Raw genomic sequence first — 18,420 nt, 5'->3', positions numbered from 1 at the left:
GAGACAGGACCGGAGCACAGCAGCTTACATTTATTGTGCCCGAAATAGGTTTTTGTTTACTCAAACTAAATAATTTTTTGCAAGTGTAAATTTCTGTTCAAAATGTAATGTAATGTGCTTGCAAAATATAGTTCTCTACGCTCAAAACAACACACAATTACTCGCTCAGGAATGTGACACATATATAACGCCATATTCCCGCAGCTATGTTGCAGAGGCGCGGTTGCTCTGTCTGGCGCTTAGCACCGCCCATGATGATTGCGATTGGTTTAAAGAAATGCCAATAAGCCAGAGCACGTTTTTCACCCATCCCGGAATGCTGTGTGGACTAGACAGTCCTTCCTCAGCAGCGCTGTGGAGGAAGGTCTGGCAATGCGAGACTATGCTGGAATGGACTAAGACGTGAGGAAGGGAAACAATTGAAGGAAAAGTAGCTTAGCATTAGGCATTAGTAGCATTAGGATGAAAGCACTCCAGAGAGTCACAAATAAAGTGATTGATTGAATCATTTCACAACATGCTGGTTGTTTTATATAAGTATATACACTTGTTCAACTGCTCGCTAACACAAATATTTAATAATGGCGTTCTTGTACCGTGCCAACCACTGCCAAGTAATTAACCAGCTAAACCATCTATTTCACCAGAGGGCTTTGATGAATATATAAAGTTCCTCTGCTATGTTGCTCCTGTTTTCCTTAAAACTCAGTCAGTCAGTCAGACATCAGCTAGTGAAGAAGCCAGTCAGCCTCCATCATGGCTGTTAACATCCCAGGAGTGATAGCGATGGTGTTTTTCTACCTGCTGGTCCTTGGGACCGGCATCTGGGCTTCTTTCAAGTCCAAAAGGGAACAGAAGAAAAGTGCAGCCACTGGAACAGAGATGGCCCTGCTGGGAAACCGGAGCATTGGCTTGGTGGTGGGGATCTTCACAATGACAGGTGAGGAGAACACAGCTGACACAACTAGGACAGAATCTGTGAATTACAAAGTTGTGATTATTAAGGAAATATATTTATAACATTATAAAATATCTTGAAAGGTCTTTACAGTGGTGTTATAACTGTTGGTTGCAAACTCATAGAAACTGTTTCCATTAAGCAACAAGATGTTTTAAATAAATGATCAATAAATAATAAAATAGTTGATGAAGCTGTAACAATAGAATATAAGCATTCCACAGAGTTCTAACACAAACAGCCGAAATATGAGCAGGAATAAGGAATGTATACAAACAAAGGTTACTATTGAGGTTGTTTAGTCTTCTGAACCAGTTTAGAAACATATCCAGGTTGTGGTGTTATTCTGTACTTTCTGTTGGGTGCTGGTTGAGGGTGTGGCTGGTTTAATAAAGTCAGTGAGTCTTTGCACTTGTCTTGTCATACCTGGTGGAACATTGTTTGTGGCTATTGCATGATCAGTGATGTGTTCGTGGTGTACTGCCTGTATAAGTTTAAAGTATGTTTTACTGATGGCTCTGGTCTCTGGGTCTGGTGGTTGGGTGAGAGTCTGATTGGGTGGTATGTCCCTCATCTTGATTCGCAGTGTGGGAGGAGTGTTGGGCGAGGGTCTGTGGGGATTGTTAAAGGACATGAGTGGTGTTGGTGTATGTGGAGTGTGCAGGCTGTGGGGGACTCACCCTTCTGCTGGCAGGAGAGGCCTTCCCCTTAAAAAAAGACAAGTTAACAAATGCTTGTGTGATGAAGGGCTCTTACCTGGTGGAAATAAGCAGCTGTCTCAAGAAGTCCAGTGGTGTAAAATGGAGGGCGTAGAAAGGTTCTTTGGTGTTGCTTCTCAATGGTGTTGGAAGGTAGGTTAGCAGGGGGCTGCTGGGATAGCCACTAACTGTCACATAAACCTGTTACGATCTGTGATTGAGCATACGTCAGTACGCATGCATACGTACGATAATACAGGAAGTCAAATGAACAGTTGTCACGTGTGATAAGTTACGACGTGGGAATAAAGTCGAGCTAAAGACAATTTACCGTCTCCTCATAAATATATATATTATACTAAGATAGCAACACTTCACACTAACCCTGCTACGTAGCTACTAGTGGAAATGAGCTGTCTCAAGAAGTCCAGTGGTGTAAAATGGAGGGAGTGTGAATGTTCCTTGGTATTGCTTCTTAATGGTGTTGGAAGGTAGGTTAGCCGGGGGCTATTGGGGTAGCAGCTAACCTTGCTACGTAGTTAACTGTTTAGAGTCAAAAAAGAATAGCCTCCAAGAAAAAGGGTTGAAGGGTAGGCATCTGTGGGCAGAGCCCCTCCGCAAGCAATTTAAAAACAATTACTTTATTAAATGTTTTAAATTAAAAAAGAAAAGAGCAGATTAAAACCCCCCGCAAAAAAATGTGGAATAAATCCATACCTGCGAGCAGAAGTTTCCCTGACGTTTCAGAGGGTTAGGGTTAGGCTGTTCAACAGCACCACAAACAGCTGCCTCCAAAAGGATCCAAAATGATCATCAAGTTGAATCAAAATCTCTCTAAAAACAGGTTTGGCAAAATCTAACTTTGTACGCTGTGTGTTTACAAACACCTACCGAAAAAAGTTAGGCTACATTTTATACCTTTTAGCGCAATATTTAATCAAAATGATTAAATATTGGCTCCTGCCTTATTACACATTGTCCTGTCTTGCGTGGACCTGTGTCAGAATGCAGTTCCAATACCGTTATAATGTTCAGTTGATATTTTCCTTTTGCATATTCTTAAATTATTAGTGTTAAATTAACACTACAAATTAACACTATAAACAAGGTTCCACCTTGATGGATACTTTAACGCATTTACACACAACGCACACAGAGTCGAGGGAACGAGGCGGTCAATAGTCAGACCTCCCTGATATAATTGGGGTGGATCAAATATTGAAAACACCTCTCAGTATAGCGCACAATAATTCAACAGCACCGCAAACAGCAGCCTCCAAAATGATCATAAAGTTCAACAAAAGTCTCTCTAAAAACAGGTTTGACAAACTGAACATTAAAACCTTCAACGGGGTAGGAATTATTGCAGAGCTCCAGGGCTCAATAAATATTAGGATAAGAAAGATATTTGCAACAACAAAAAAATATTTAAAATGTATGCAATGAACTATCTTCCTCTGTATTACATCAGACAGAGCTCTTTGAATGTGTGAAATAAAACCTGTAATGAGTCCAAATGGTCCAAATAGCTGCTGTTTGTTCACCAAATGACTTGCTCGTGTGTTAATCCATCCTGTAGCTACATTTGTCGGAGGAGGCCTCATTGTTGGCACAGCTGAGATGGTGTACACACCTTCTATGGGACTAACCTGGGTATTGGTGATGTTAATGGCATACAGCTCATCTTTTATTATTGGTAAGAGTTTGAAATTACATTTGAAATGATACTGTATGTATGGACTTAAACAAGAGGAAGTGAGGGAGTGTTTTAACAGTTTAAGGGAAGTCATCTGTGTCTTGTAAACACAAGCAAATTGTTATTGCTGCACAACCTGACCCACAAACATGATTCCATGTATCCCTGATGTTACCATAATAAACTTGAGAGTCATGCTATGCTATTGAGGTTGAAGTGTGCCATCAGATTAAATAATAATTATTAAAATAATAATAATAATAATACCAAGTTTAGGTTTATCTTGAATTCAACAGATGTGTCTTTAAATGAAATAGAAACTATTTATAATGCAAAGCAGGCAGCAGGAGACAGTGTGCCTGCTACTTGCTGGACATCCCAATGCTTATATTACAGCTGTGTTAGAAACCATTCCCTCATTCACTCACTCACTATTCCATATACACTACTGGTCAAAAGTTTTAGAACACCCCAATTTTTCTAGTTTTTTATTGAAATTTTAGCAGTTCAAGTCCAATGAATAGCTTGAAATGCTACAAAGGTAAGTGCCTGAGGTTACAAAAAAAGTAAGGTTACCCAAAACTGAAAAAGAATGTACATTTCAGAATTTTACAAAAAGGCCTTTTTATGGGAACAAGAAATGGGTAAACAATGTAAAGCTGTTCTGCAGCAATAGAGGTTGATCAAGCTTTGAAAGTTGGTGCTACCAATTCCCACAGGTGTTCCAACTTGTCTGGATTACTTACAACCCCCTCTGTTTGTATAAAAGTATTGTTGGAACAAACTGTGGTACTGTACCCTCGTGAGCATTATTTGAACAGTATTGTACTGCAGAAAGTAATGTGTTGCTATACAAATGGTGGGAAAAAGGCAATTAACAATGGAAGAGAAACAGACCATCATAACACTTAAGAATGTTGGTCTTTCCTACAGAGAAATTGCGAAGAAAGTCAAGGTGTCAGTGAGTACAGTATTCTTCACCATCAAAAGGCACTTAGAAACTGGGGGAAACTCTGACAGGAAGAGATCTGGCAGACCCAAAGCCACAACAGAATCAGAAGACAAGTTTCTGAGAGTCAACAGCTTGCGTGATAGGCGGATCACAGGACAACAGCTTCAAGCACAGCTTAATAGTGGTCGTAATAAGCAAGTCTCAGTTTCAACTGTAAAGAGAAGAATTTGAGCTGCAGGTTTGATAGGTCGAGTTGCAGCAAGAAAGCCATTGCTAAGACGTCAGAATAAGAAAAAGAGGCTTGCCTGGGCCAAGAAACATGCCAATGGACTACTGAAGACTGGAAGAAGGTGGTATGGACTGATGAATCGAAATTTTAAATCTTCGGTTCATCACGCAGGATTTTTGTACGCCGTTGAGTAGGCAAAAGGATGGTTCCTCAGTGTGCGACATCAACTGTTAAATATGGAGGAGGAAGCGTGATGGTCTGGGGCTGTTTTGCTGGATCCACGGTCGGTGATTTGTACAGAGTGAAAGGCACCCTGAACCAAAACGGCTACCACAGCATTTTGCAGCGCCATGCAGTACCCTCTGGTATGCGCCTAGTTGGTCAGGGGTTCATCCTACAGCAAGATAATGACCCAAAACATAAGTCCAAGCTATGCCCAGGGCCCCAGACTAACGTTTTTCACTAGAAGCACAGTGGCCCCAACTGAAAATTTTATATATATATATATATATATATATATATTGTTTATTATTGTATTTGTATATTATTTTTTAGCCTGTTTTATTTTCATCATGACCGTTTTTAATTGATATTAATGTCTCATGTCAAGCACTTTGGTGCTGTAGAAATAAAGTTGCCCTGCCTTAGAACCTCAGCCTGTCAGTCAGTCACCAGGGCATAGAAACCACTGTTGTGCCTGGCTGCTCGTCTCCGAGGAAGTGTAACGTCAACAGCACCGCGAGCGCTTTCGGCTCGCCATTAATATCATATCGCAGCAAACGCTGTCTGCGTGAAGTTATAAAAAACTGTAATCACACTTGAAAACACTTTATCGGCATTTCCGTGACTCACTGACTTCAACAAAACTGCAGAGCCGACGTAGTTTGCGTCGTCTGCAGCTCTGCATGTCTGTGTGTTTGGGTCGGAGCACCGCTCTCTGTCAATTTTCAGAGAGGACAGATAAGCTTGCGCTTTCGCGCTCTCAGGTACCGAAATTTCAACGTTTAACGTGTAAAAAAGGGGACAAATTTCCTGGTCGCACATGTGCGACTGGATGTAAAATTCAGTCGCACACTCTCAAATATTGGTCTCAGTCTGGAGCCCTGTATGCCAGAACTACCTTAGCAAAAAAGAACAAGATGGTAATCTTAAAAACATGGAGTGGCCAGCACAGTCACCAGACTTAAACCCCATTGAGCTGGTTTGGGATGAACTGGACAGAAAAGTGAAAGCAAAGCAACCTACAAGTGCCACACATTTATGGGAACTTCTGCAACAGAGTTGAGAAGAACTTTCTGAAGAATATTTGATTTCCATTGTAGAAAGAATGCCATGAGTGTGTTCAGCTGTTATATCTGCCAAAGGGGCCTACTTTGATGAGTCAAAAATTTACATTTTGGTTTATAAATTGATTCCATGATTTATTTTTGAACTTAAATTGTTCATTTGTTCTATTCTTTCATTTCAGAGTACAATAAGACATTGAACTGCATGAATTTCAATAAAAACCATTGGGGTGTTCTAAAACTTTTGACCAGTAGTGTGTGTGTGTATATATATATATATATATATTCCGTGGATAATTCGAACAACACTACAAAATGGCTAACATACTATGCACTATCTCCATGATAGGGAACGGTTTCGAACACAGTTTACCAATCCTAAGTAAGCTGTATCATTGAGGTATATAGGCCAGGTGTGTGTGTGTATGTGTGTGTGTGTGTGTGTGTGTGTGTGTGTGTGTGTGTGTGTGTGTGTGTGTGTGTGTGTGTGTGTGTGTGTGTGTGTGTGTGTGTGTGTGTGCGTGTGTTAGGCCTGGAAAACTCGATTCCTTTTAAGGATTCGGGTTATTCTGAGTCACTCACTAAACTGATCCGGGTTGTGCGAGTCACTTGAGTCAGTATTGATACTATAGGTGAGCCGAGGCAAGCTTGCAACGTTTTGGACTGGCTGCTCGACATAATTGCATTTTATCATACTACATTTATACATCAAACCTACAGTAGGCCTAGCTAGGCTACGTGCAGAACATTTTATGTTATTTCAGAAGTTAAAGAATGCCTTTTGTTGTGGATTTTCTTTACCCTGACAAGAGAAGAGACTTCAGTCACTCGTCTGCTACAGATCCACTCATGACAACGTAGCCAGCTGATTCACGCGATTGACTGACTCACTAAAGAACTCATGAGTCATCGAGGACTCATGAGTCATGGGCAGGTCGGGAAGTTCCTTTAACCTGTCTCTGCTCACTCAGTCGCTTCAGTTGACTTGTGGAGTTGTGGTTGCCTACAAAATTGTAAGTTATAAAGCTTTTTGCAGCTAAGATGGCTAGGACTAGTAGTATCTAATGTTGCAAGAGGTTTGTGTGTGGTGCTGTTATCATTTTAGATTGAATTGTAGTAGGACTCAACTGATCCAAGTTAATGATACTAGACACTCGCAACTCATGAGTTAATTTAAAGTTTACATGACATAGTGCTCTTTGGATGCTTTTATATAGGCCTTAGTGGTCCCCTAATACTGTATCTGAAGTCTCTTTTATATAGACCTTAGTGGTCCCCTAATACTGTATCTGAAGTCTCTTTTATATAGACCTTAGTGGTCCCCTAATACTGTATCTGAAGTCTCTTTTATATAGACCTTAGTGGTCTCCTAATACTGTATCTGAAGTCTCTTTTATATAGACCTTAGTGGTCCCCTAATACTGTATCTGAAGTCTCTTTTATACAGGCCTTAGTGGTCCCCTAATACTGTATCTGAAGTCTCTTTCCTGAAATTCAGCCTTGGTGCAGAATTACAGCCACTAGAGCCAGTCCCACAATGAGCTTTCCTTAGGATGTGCCATTTCTGTGTCTGTAGCTATTGAGGAGGAGAGAGGGGGGGCAAGGTGGAGGGTGGGGGTGTGGCCTTGACCAACTGCCACTTTGGTTGTTTGAAAGCCATGATGTCTCTCTCTCATGGGTGGGCCAAATTCTCTGGGCGGGCAAAGCAGAGAAAGGGGAGGTAACCTTGCTCCTTATGACCTCATAAGGAGAAGATTTTCTCAAAGGCAGAGCAGGATACCCAGGGCTCGGTTTACACCTATCACCATTTCTAGCCACTGGGGGACCATAGGCAGGCTGGGGGGACGCATATTAATGTTAAAAAACCTCATAAAGTGAAATTTTCATGCCATGGGACCTTTAAAGAGTCTAGTAAAAGTATAGACAGTAAAGAAATGGACAATGTGACACCGTTGTTTTCCACGGAGACCAGTGAAGTCTATTAGAAGACTATTAGAAAATTAGAAACTTTTCCGGTGATGGCTGAGCGTCACTGCGCAGCCTCAAACTGAGCTTGACGACGTAGATGTCTTCTGGTAGCTGTGCCAAGAGAAATCTCAATCACTACGAATCTTGCAGAGATGGAGAGCGTAGGTATATGTAAGGAGATAACATAGGCACAGGCTAATTATTGCTAACTAAAATGCTAGTTAACATTAGTAATTAAACTTAAACAGCTAATGTAAGTCAAAACTGCCTGCAAGTTTCTTCTGTACTGTACGGTAATTTCTCTACTATGCGACAGTAAGTCGCGTGGTTATGGCACAATCGTTAGCCTATTTTTACAAAAACGTCTGCTACGGAGCCATAACGTGAGATACAAGGTAATGGAGCCTTTTATACATTGTCTTGTTTCTTTAGAAATAAACAATGGACAAATAGAGTCTTTAAATAATTCAGATGTAAAGTTATTCACTGTCAAAGTGACGCCAAAATGAATGGCAGTCAATGGGATGCCAACGGCAAGTGATGGCTTGATGTGTGTGTGTGTGTGTGTGTGTGTGTGTGTGTGTTGCGATGGTGATTGGGGCACAATGAGGGAGTGGAGGAGGGTGGGCACACACAATGTTTTTGACTGGTCAAAAAGTTAATTTAATAGAGATTTTACCTCTCAAGTTCCTTCTTTGATTAAAAAAACTGCGAGTCCAATCGCCAAAATATTATCACCAGAGAGAAAGGTCTCTCCGGAACGCTTTGAAGTGATTTGTGGTTTTTAAATATATGCGACACACATCTGCCTTCTTTCAGAAATGTCTTGTCTTAGTTTCTGTGGTAGCCTATTAGCCAGTTGGTTGGCACTCCCGTCCCTTGGAGGCTCACAGTGCCAAACGTTTGAGTCAGGTTGATTCCATAGTTGTAAATATGCATGCATAGTGACTTAACAGACATTTCAATTAAATTAAAGTCTTTGAAATTACAGCTTTAATGCTTTTAAGATTAGATGGAGCCTGTATTCATTTTTTTTATGAATTTCATTGTTTGCTAGCTAGCTAAAAACCACTTAGTTAGCCTGTGGCTATATTCCTTAACAAAACATTTAATTGTTTGCTAACTAGCTAAAATCCAGCAGTTAGCCTGTAGCGATTCCTTAACATAACTAAACATTGTTTGCTAGCTAGCTAAGTCAAATAGCTTAATGTTACTTATGAGTCGGCAGAGAAACTCTAATGTGTGTGTGTGTGTGTATGTGTGTGTGTGTATATATTACCTAAAGTCATTTCTGCTTTTTAAATTTGAATATGGTGGAAAGAAATAAATCATGTTAACTTTACACCTTACATGTTTTTCTTGTTTTATTTCCCTCTCACTTGATTACTATTTTTTCTAATTGTGATTTCTTCTGTCGTCTTATAAATAAAGTTGGCTTGGTGTTTGCAAAGCCAATGAGAGAAAGAAGGTATGTGACGATGCTGGACCCTTTCCATGCCAAGTATGGAAAAGTACTAACAGCTGGACTCTGCTTGGTTTCACTTTCTCTTGATGTGCTCTGGGTGCCCTTAACACTCATTGGTTTAGGTATGTAAAATAAGCACTCTTATTATATTGTAGCTATATATGTAACTTTATTTAGCATTCATTTATCTGTTAACAAATAACTTCATGTGTTAAGTGAAATAAATGTATACTTGGACATAAATTCTGACCTACGCTGTGTAAATATGACTTACTTCAATGAATGTAAACGTGTGTTGTGGTATTCACACAAAGACTGGTTATGAAATATCACTGATACAATATGTCTGACAGGAGGAACCATGAGTGTGGTTTTGGATTTGACCTTCCCTGTGTGCATTTGGATCTCTGCTGCCATCGCCATTACCTACACACTGCTGGGAGGTCTCTACTCTGTGGCCTACACAGATATTATACAGCTTGTGCTCATATTCTTCAGCTTGGTGAGTTTGATATACTTTTAGCTTTCATAGTGTTAGCTTTTTGTTTTAAGAAAATACTCTTACAAAAGGAATAAAACACTACAAAGGACGTACATAAAAGTTTTTTGTGTTTAAATCTTTCCATTTCTATTTGTCTCTGCAGTGGATCTGTGTTCCCTTTGCTTTGATGAACCCTTACTCCTTGGACATTAGCCAGACACTGATGAACAACACCTTACATGCTCCCTGGATTGGTACACCAGGACTGAAAAAGACCTGGATAATGATTGATGATTTCTTGTTCTTTGTAAGGAAGCAATAATACGGCTGATATGAAATGGAATGCAATTTGCTCCGGTGTTGATAGATATCTTTAGAAAAAGGATAACATCCATATTTAAATAGTTTGTTTCTTTATTTTAACTTAAGAATCAGACAGGTTGTAGGCCAAGGCTATTATCTAAAACAGTATGTCTGTGAATGTCGAGGTTGCAACACAAGTGTTTAATTTGACCAACTAACTGTTTTATTTTTCAGGCACTAGGAGAAGTGGGATATCAGTGCTTCCACCAGAGAACTTTGTCGGCGTCTTCAACGTCCACAGCCAAGATCACTTGCTTTGTTGCTGCTGTCATCTTCCCTGTATTTGGGATACCTTCTATACTGCTTGGGGCAGTCGCTGCATCCACAGGTATTAACATATTCTACATACTGGGGTAAGCTGTGAAAACTAATATCTTCAAGAAAAAGTTTGTGTCAGAAATTAAGACTACATCCACACCAATACAATTTTTTAACGGCATTTTAAAATAAAACCAATTTCCGTCCTGACAAACCTTTTAGTAGTGATGTCCAAATGAAGCTTCATGAACCATTATTTGTTCACCCCATAAACCCAAAGGACATTGGAACTGTCGCAGATTGCTTGAATAATAGCTTGCATCCTGCACATGGAGGTAGTAGTAGCCGTGACTGATAAGACCCAATCAGGGAGCGAACGTGGGTGTCTGCATCATTGTTTTTCTGCCTGTCCAGACTTAAACACAATCCTGGAGTTATGAAACTAAAATGGGGTCGGCAGTGTTTTCAAATGTCTCATTTTAAGGCGTAGTAGTGTGGACACCGGACGTAAAAAGTAGCAAAAGTTTTACGTTTTAAAACGAAAACGTAATAAACTGTCTATTCAGGAGCAGAATAGCCTTAGATCCCATGTACCAGACTGGAGGCCAAATGCTCAAGGGTCTATATGCCTGTGCCATTAAAATGAACCAACTGCATGAAGGTGATTTGAATGGTATCCTGTGTGGCAAGCCCCGGTGTGTGGGCTTTCCACGTCACCAGTTCAATGACAAAAGCCGGCACCAGGAGTACAGTTGAACACAGTTGGGAAGTTTTATTCAAGATAATTAACAGCGTAGGAGGGGTTTTCAACAATTCTTCACCGTCCACTGCTTCACCGTCCACAATGGACAGAGCATGTGTGACGTCACCCATTGGTTTGTGGAGATCTGCTATCCATCGTCGAGTTTGCCTTAGCGGGCGCAGCCATCCTGGTTAAGGATGTGACAATTTTAGACGAGAGGGAGGAGTGAGGGAGGAGCCACGTTACGTTACACACTTTCACTGGCTATTCACATCATAGCCACGCCCTAAAACACCCCCTGCTTTATCGCCGATTTTAAAATCGAGACCATAATTCACAACATGAACATCATTCTGTGTTGCAGAAGACTTAAAACTAACTCACTATGAAAATGTTTACTGAGGTCATAAATCAAGTGAGAAGTGGGTCACTTTCTCATAGACTTCTACAGAAACCAAACTCCTTTTGCAACCGCACGTGTCGCCCCCTGCTGGAATTCAGATAGCATGCAGGTTTAATGCACTTCCACATTTGCAGCACTTCGCCGAACCGGACGCATTGTCCATTAATATTTACAGTGAATGTTCGGTACACAGGGGGGTAGTCAGCCAGTCCAGATCCCACCAGTTAGTCACACAGTTTTGTTCAGTATTACTTTCACTACTTTTCACCACTCTGTTTCACTCACTCTTCCCTCTCCTCCTCTGGTTCTCTCTGTTCCCAGTTAAACCACCTGCCTCCCTCTTCTTCTTATCTGATTTAATGGTGGATTGCAAACAACGTTTAGGTGCATACCGCCACCTACTGTACTGGAGTGTGTATCATCATGTCATTTTACAATTATTTTAAATTCTACTCAACAACCTGTAGCTTTTAAAAATTTTAATAACGCTTATCTCCTCTCCCTCCCCTTCTGATCCCAGTATCCCTATCCACGTCCACTCCTGCCCTGCCTCCCAAACCCTATCTTTCAACACCTGTCTTTCAACCTCATGCAATGTGCAATACAATATTATATGTTTAGCATTTTCTTTAACCCCACAGTTTTCACAGTTCTTACTATTCCTTTTCCCCATTAAAAACAAGGTGCCATTCAGTCCTGTGTGATCCACCCTGAGTCTTGTCATTATAATTTCCTCCCTCCTGGTCCTTTCCTATATTTGATGTTAATATCGGCCTTTACTTCTGGAAAAAGCCATGGTGGAATGTTACTAACTGTGTTGGTCGTGGTGAAATCTAAGGCTTCCATTTCATATTCCCTCACTCTCTCTTCCTTCGTCCATCCAAACCCAAGCCCCTGAAACTTGGAATACTCCCAACATTCCTGTATTGACTCTTTTGTAGGGTTTTCTTTTCCACTGCCTTTTAATCTGATCCAATATGACAGCGCAAGTTTCTCTCTTCTCAACTCCAGTAGTGTCACTCCTGCTTCTATGAGTATTGCATTAATGGGGGTTGACTTAATAGCTCCAATGCACACATGTAATGCTCTATACTGTAATCTATTAATTTTTTTTACACAACCATAATCTATTGATGACCTCATGCATGCCCTATATATGTAAACTAGTCAAAGTCTGTCTGCACCCCAGTCACATCCGGCCACAGCTCTTAGAAGGTTTACAACTTTTTTGCATTTAGTTTCCAAGTGCTTTATGTGTGTTTTTTCATGAATACTTACTATCAAACCATAGACCCAGGTACTTAAATTCATTTACTTTCTCCATTGGCAGCTCATATAATGTTAATTTTTCAGCATGGCACTTGTGCTTCTTTGTGAACATCATGTAACAGGACTTGCTTGTCGATATCTTAAACCCCCACTCATATGACCACTTCTCTACTTTCCTTATTGCTTTCCTTATATTTTCTACTACATATGACACATTCCTTCCTCTCATCCAAATGGCCCCATCATCCGCATAAAGTGCTGATTTGCCTCCCTTTCACTCCAAACCTAATCACCTAATTAATCCCAGCCTGTCCTTGTTGGGGCAGGAAGTCCATATAAGGCTTGGGGGTGGAGCCTACAAGCTACCTTCCTTCAATTACCACTCCCCTCATCTCTACCTGCAATCTACCACACTTGGTTAAAAATCAACTGGGCCCACTGTGCTCCTTATCACACAGTACTTAGTTCACTCCTTAGTATATACAGTACACCCTAAAAAATGCTGGGTTATTTCATCTATCCAACCGCTGGGTTATGAAATGTTTTACCCATTATGGGTTATTTATATGGAAGTTGGGTTATTTTGTGCAACTCATGCGTTGAGTCAAAATCCATCAACCCAACATACATCGGTTGACCCAGCACTTGGGTTGTTTGTGCTTCGAACGTCATCAGATCATCACCAGAGTCCGCACACCGAGCGCTTGTCACAGCAGAGAACCAGTCTGGTCATCCAACGAGGCAAATAAATGATAAAAGGTTTGTGTACACTAGCTACATGTCTAATTCACATTGTCTGTGTTGCGTTACCTATTAAACTACTATCTTTATATTGTGAGGCTAGTTGGTTAGTTTGGCTAACAACGTAGCTAGCTAACGTTAGCCATTTAGCCGTTATCATGGAAGCATGGATAGCCTACAGCTTATCCGTTTTGGTCTGAATTATATTAATGAATTAATGAAACAAGTTCATAATGCCCATGGGCATGTTTATTGAGTTCACCAGGCTAATTTGCCAGCTAGTTTCAAGCTAGCCAGGTGATTCGCCAGTTAACAAACTATCTAGCTTGCCAGCTAGCTAGCTAGATAGTTTACTAGCCAACAGGCTGTCAGTTAGTTGCTTTGCTAGCTATATTATTTTAACTGGCTATAAATGAACAACCCGGTCCACGCGACGGTTCGTGTAAATGTCTACGTTATTCTTAATCTATTGATACGTGTTCACGGAGACGTTTTTCTCGTTTTTTACGTGTAAATGTTACATTATTTTTTACGTGTAAATGTTACATTATTTTCTCGGGGAAAGGACGCCGGGAGGCGGCCGAAAAGGTCGCTCCATAAGCCGGGAGGCGCCCGCGAGACGGCCCGCCCGCTGGGGACGCCCCACAATAACGGGATGGCGGAGGTTGGGTTTAGGAAAAAACTTACGGGGAAAGGGCGCCTTAAACGCCGGGGAAAGGGCGCCGTAAACGCCAGGGAAAGGGCGCCTTAAACGCCGGGGAAAGGGCGCCTTAAACGCCGGGGAAAGGGCGACTTAATTATATTACTCCCTACAATTTCGTGCTGTGGCCACAAAATATGCCTCCCATTGAAATACATTACTTTACATTTTCGTGTTGTCCACCACGTAAAAACCGACAAAAACGTCTCCGTGAATACGTATCAATAGATTCAAATAACGTCACATTTACACAAACTTCCATGAGACCGGGCTGAAATGAACGCGCTTGTTTTTCCTGAAGCTTTTAATGTGAAATGTGAAGGCATAACAGTGTGTGACTGATTAAAGTATGTAAAAACAGTGAGATAACCTAATATGTCTGACTAAATGCATTTATGTGCATTTATTTAAGTAATGTGGTGACCCACAATAGACAAGAACAAATGCTTATTTAAAATAGCGGCCTGGCAAACGACAAGGGCCACTTGAGTTAAGGGTTAAGAAATATATAATAAAGTCTGGGAACCACTGCTGTACTGTTGTACTGACACTCGTGCCCTGAAGGCTATGCTTTGAGCAGCCACAAATATTCTTGTAAAAAGGTAAAAACAATTCACATGCATGCAATTTGTCATATGAATTGTATAGGTAGAGAGGGAGGATTGTGATGCTAAATAAAATGGCTGTTATCTTCACATTGGATTACATTCTGCTGTTAGTCTGCATTGCTTTTACATGGTGATATCAGAATAGTTAATACAATAGCAATTGTATCTTTGCTTAAGCTCTTTTTGTGTTTGTTTCAGATCAATGGATAGCTTTGTCATTAACACTTTGACAGAGTGCCAGATCTTGTCGAAAGATTTAAAAGGTAAGAAATATGTTTTCCCATCCACAGCATATCAAGTCTGCATTGCTACTAAAGCCCTTTTCAGACATGAATTCTTATAAAATATAATTTCCTCTTTTTTTCAATAGCTTCCATGTAATATGTCAAAGTGACTCCAATAGATGAATAGAGCCGGCCACTGGATTCCTGGAGGAAAGGCTGCGGAACGTCAGGAAGCGGCTGAGATCAACCAGCAGGTCGCAGAGCACGGCACAGACACCACCACAAACACTAGATGATGGCGCTCTAGCAAGGGCTCTCATACCAGGTAATTATTAAACTGAAAAATTATTTGATGAAGCAAAACATCCATATTTCAGTGAATGACAACTTTCTTGTTCTTTTTTACAGAATGTACCATATCAGACGAACGTGAGTCACAGCTTAAAGAATGGTTGAGAAACAATTCTCAGCCCCTCAGCCAGATAGAGACCTACATGCGGAACACGGCAGTCTACAGGGCCAAGTGGATTAGGGACAACAATTGGACCATCGATCAGATCCTTGAAGAGTTCCCTCACCTAATGACCAAAGGCATGGTAGGTATAGGGAAATATGATCTTACATATAAGGATGCATTGTTTATAATGTTTTATTAGTGTGCCACATTGAATTGGTTTTAAAAATGTGTTTTCCATTTTATAGATTGCACAGGCTTGTCCTGCATGGGGATGCTGCATCAAAGTTGTTTCGAAACTTGGTCACGTGAAATGCCAGGAGGGGAAGTCTAAAATGGTAAAGTTTATTCAAAGTAGAATACTTGCTTGCAAGTAGAGCTAATGGCTCTTAATAGCAGCTTTTTAATAGGAATTTGAATTTGTTCACTATAGACCTGTTGAATGTTCAGCCAGTTCATTCGTAATTGTTGTTTTGCTCTGAATGTTTTCCTACCTGAGTGATATGAACTGCACCAGTTCCACTATATTGTTGATATAATAAAGTTTTTTCAAAGATTCCATTATGTTGTTTTGTTTTTGTATTGTTTAAGTGTTTATTAAATAATATATGCGGACATCTAGCATGTATTCTGTTCTAGGTTTGTAGTTTAAAAGTTTTATTGCAATTTATTTTCCTCTAATTGTACTGTAATGTGTTAGAATTAATCTGTCATATGGGTTAATTTTGCCCAGCATTCGGGTACACTATATAACAAATATGTAGTTGAATCAACCCAGAATTGTAATTAATTTGACCCAGCATTTGGGTACACTATATAGCAAATATGTAGTTGAATCAACCCAGAATTATAATTAATTTGACCCAGCATTTGGGTACACTATATAACAAATATGTAGTTGAATCAACCCAGAATTGTAATAAATTTGACCCAGCATTTGGGTAGAATATTTAACTTATCTGTTGGGTTAAAAATGACCAACCCATCTTGCTGGGTCTAATTAACTACTGTTGGTCCGGTGCAATAGTGATCCAGCGGTTGGGTTATAAAACAACCCAAGTTGGGTTATTTTTAACCCATCATTTTTAAGTGTGTAGGCTCATCTCAGAATCCCTCAAACAGATAATGTAACTATTTTTCAGTGTTTCCTTCTTGTGTGTCCATGCCTCAGACTGGAACCTGACTTCCTATGGTTCTCCATCTCCATATGAACGAGGGGAATCAGGTCTAGTTTTGCCCCTGACCCTGCAGCACCTCACCCCGTCCTTCATCTCCATCATCTGTACTGGATGTGTGGCTGCCGCCGTGATGTCATCGGCTGACTCTGCTTTGCTTTCTGCAGCTTCTCTCTTCACCTCCAACATATACAAGAACATCCTGAGGCCTCAGGTGAAAAAATCATTTGTTCTTGACCTCCTGAGCCACAAAATAAAGGGAATGGAGGACAGGAGAGTATAAATGGAATAAAGTGGCACGAATGACAAAGCAGGACAGTCTCAATTATCTGCTGTTTACCTGTTCTTCTTCCTCTCTACTTCTTTTCCACAGGCATCAGACAGAGAGACTCAGTGGGTGATCCGTGCTTCTGTCTTGGTAGTGGGCTTAGTTGGTACATCACTGACCAACCTGGAAAACAGCATCTTATTGTTCTGGTTCATTAGTGCTGAAGTGGCCTACATCATAGTCTTCCCTCAACTCGTCTGCATCCTCTTCCTCAACATCTCCAACGGTTACGGGGCTGTGATGGGTTTCCTGGTGGGAACTGTGTTAAGACTGCTCAGTGGAGACCCATTACTAGGGTTAGCACCAGTCATTCACTTCCCAGGATGCACTCTTGAGGACGGTGTTTGTGTCCAGTACTCTCCGGTTAAGACCATCTCCATGTTGTCTGCCGTTGCTGCCATCTTGTTTTTCTCCTACCTGGCTTCTGTGCTCTTCAACAAAGGCCTGCTTCCTGAGAAGTGGGATGTGTTCAAAGTGAAAGTCCAGCACTCACCACAACCACTGACAGCAACATATGTTGCAACAGAATACACATGATTATGAGAATTTGAGCAGAACACAGTCAAATGTTGTAAGTGTTCCTGTGTGTAACATTATCAGTTTTCTTGAAGCATAATATAGACTAGTAAATACCATAGACTGTAAAAAAAAAAAAAAAAGATAGACGATGCGTCTCCACTTCCTCCCATGACTGTACAAAAGTGAAGCCACAATATCCATCAAGCATCAAATAACTAATAAAAATCTTGTATACTTGAACAAACATCAGCGTCATAAGAGCTACCTAAAATGACAGAAACAATCTTTGGGAAAAATGTATTTGAAGTGTACTTTGATGTTTTTAGTTTGGCCCATGTCCCATCGGCTAACATAGAGGGGGCAGGTTTATGACCTTTACTGCAGCGAGCCACCAGGGGGCGACTGAGATGTTTTGGCTTCACTTATACAGTCTGTGCATCAACCTAGTAAAGAGCTCAAAGTACATCACTCTGGAGATTTTTTCATCCACAATGTATCAAGTGCCCATTCATTCTAGTTAAAGTTGATCGCCCACAACGTATGGCTAAAAGGTCCCATGGCATGAAACTTTCACTTTATGAGGTTTTTTAACATTAATATGAGTTCCCCCAGCCTGCCTATGGTCCCCCAGTGGCTAGAAATGGTGATAGGTGTAAACCGAGCCCTGGGTATCCTGCTCTGCCTTTGAGAAATTGAAAGCTCAGATGGGCCGATCTGGAATCTTCTCCTTATGAGGTCATAAGGAGCAAGGTTACGTCCCCTTTCTCTGCTTTGCCCGCCCAGAGAATTTGGCCCACCCATGAGAGAGAGAGATCATGGCTTTCAAACAAGCAAAGTGGCAGTTGGTCAAGGCAAGGGTTCGGACAGATATTTAGAAATGATGTTCGGGTTCGGGTCGGGCTC

General features: G+C 40.8%; 1 protein-coding gene and 1 long non-coding RNA gene across 2 annotated transcripts; both read left to right on the top strand.

Annotated features, from left to right (window-relative positions):
* Positions 1-756: 756 nt before the first annotated feature.
* LOC120548447 (high-affinity choline transporter 1-like) lies at positions 757-17,568 on the top strand. The gene is made up of 6 exons (XM_039784705.1): positions 757-940; positions 9,606-9,754; positions 9,897-10,040; positions 10,271-10,424; positions 16,667-16,884; positions 17,044-17,568. The coding sequence occupies exons 1-6, from the start codon at positions 757-759 to the stop codon at positions 17,533-17,535; spliced, it is 1,341 nt and encodes a 446-aa protein (XP_039640639.1). The 3' UTR covers positions 17,536-17,568.
* On the top strand, positions 14,967-15,581 carry LOC120548326. Its single transcript, XR_005637170.1, has 3 exons — positions 14,967-15,080; positions 15,188-15,366; positions 15,450-15,581. It is a non-coding gene; the product is annotated as an uncharacterized LOC120548326 (long non-coding RNA).
* Positions 17,569-18,420: the final 852 nt, after the last annotated feature.

This window comes from Perca fluviatilis, chromosome 19 (assembly GCF_010015445.1).
Source record: "Perca fluviatilis chromosome 19, GENO_Pfluv_1.0, whole genome shotgun sequence".
Lineage (NCBI taxonomy): Eukaryota > Metazoa > Chordata > Actinopteri > Perciformes > Percidae > Perca > Perca fluviatilis.
Note: the sequence above shows the minus strand (reverse complement) of the source record. Positions and strands in the feature narration are given on the sequence as shown.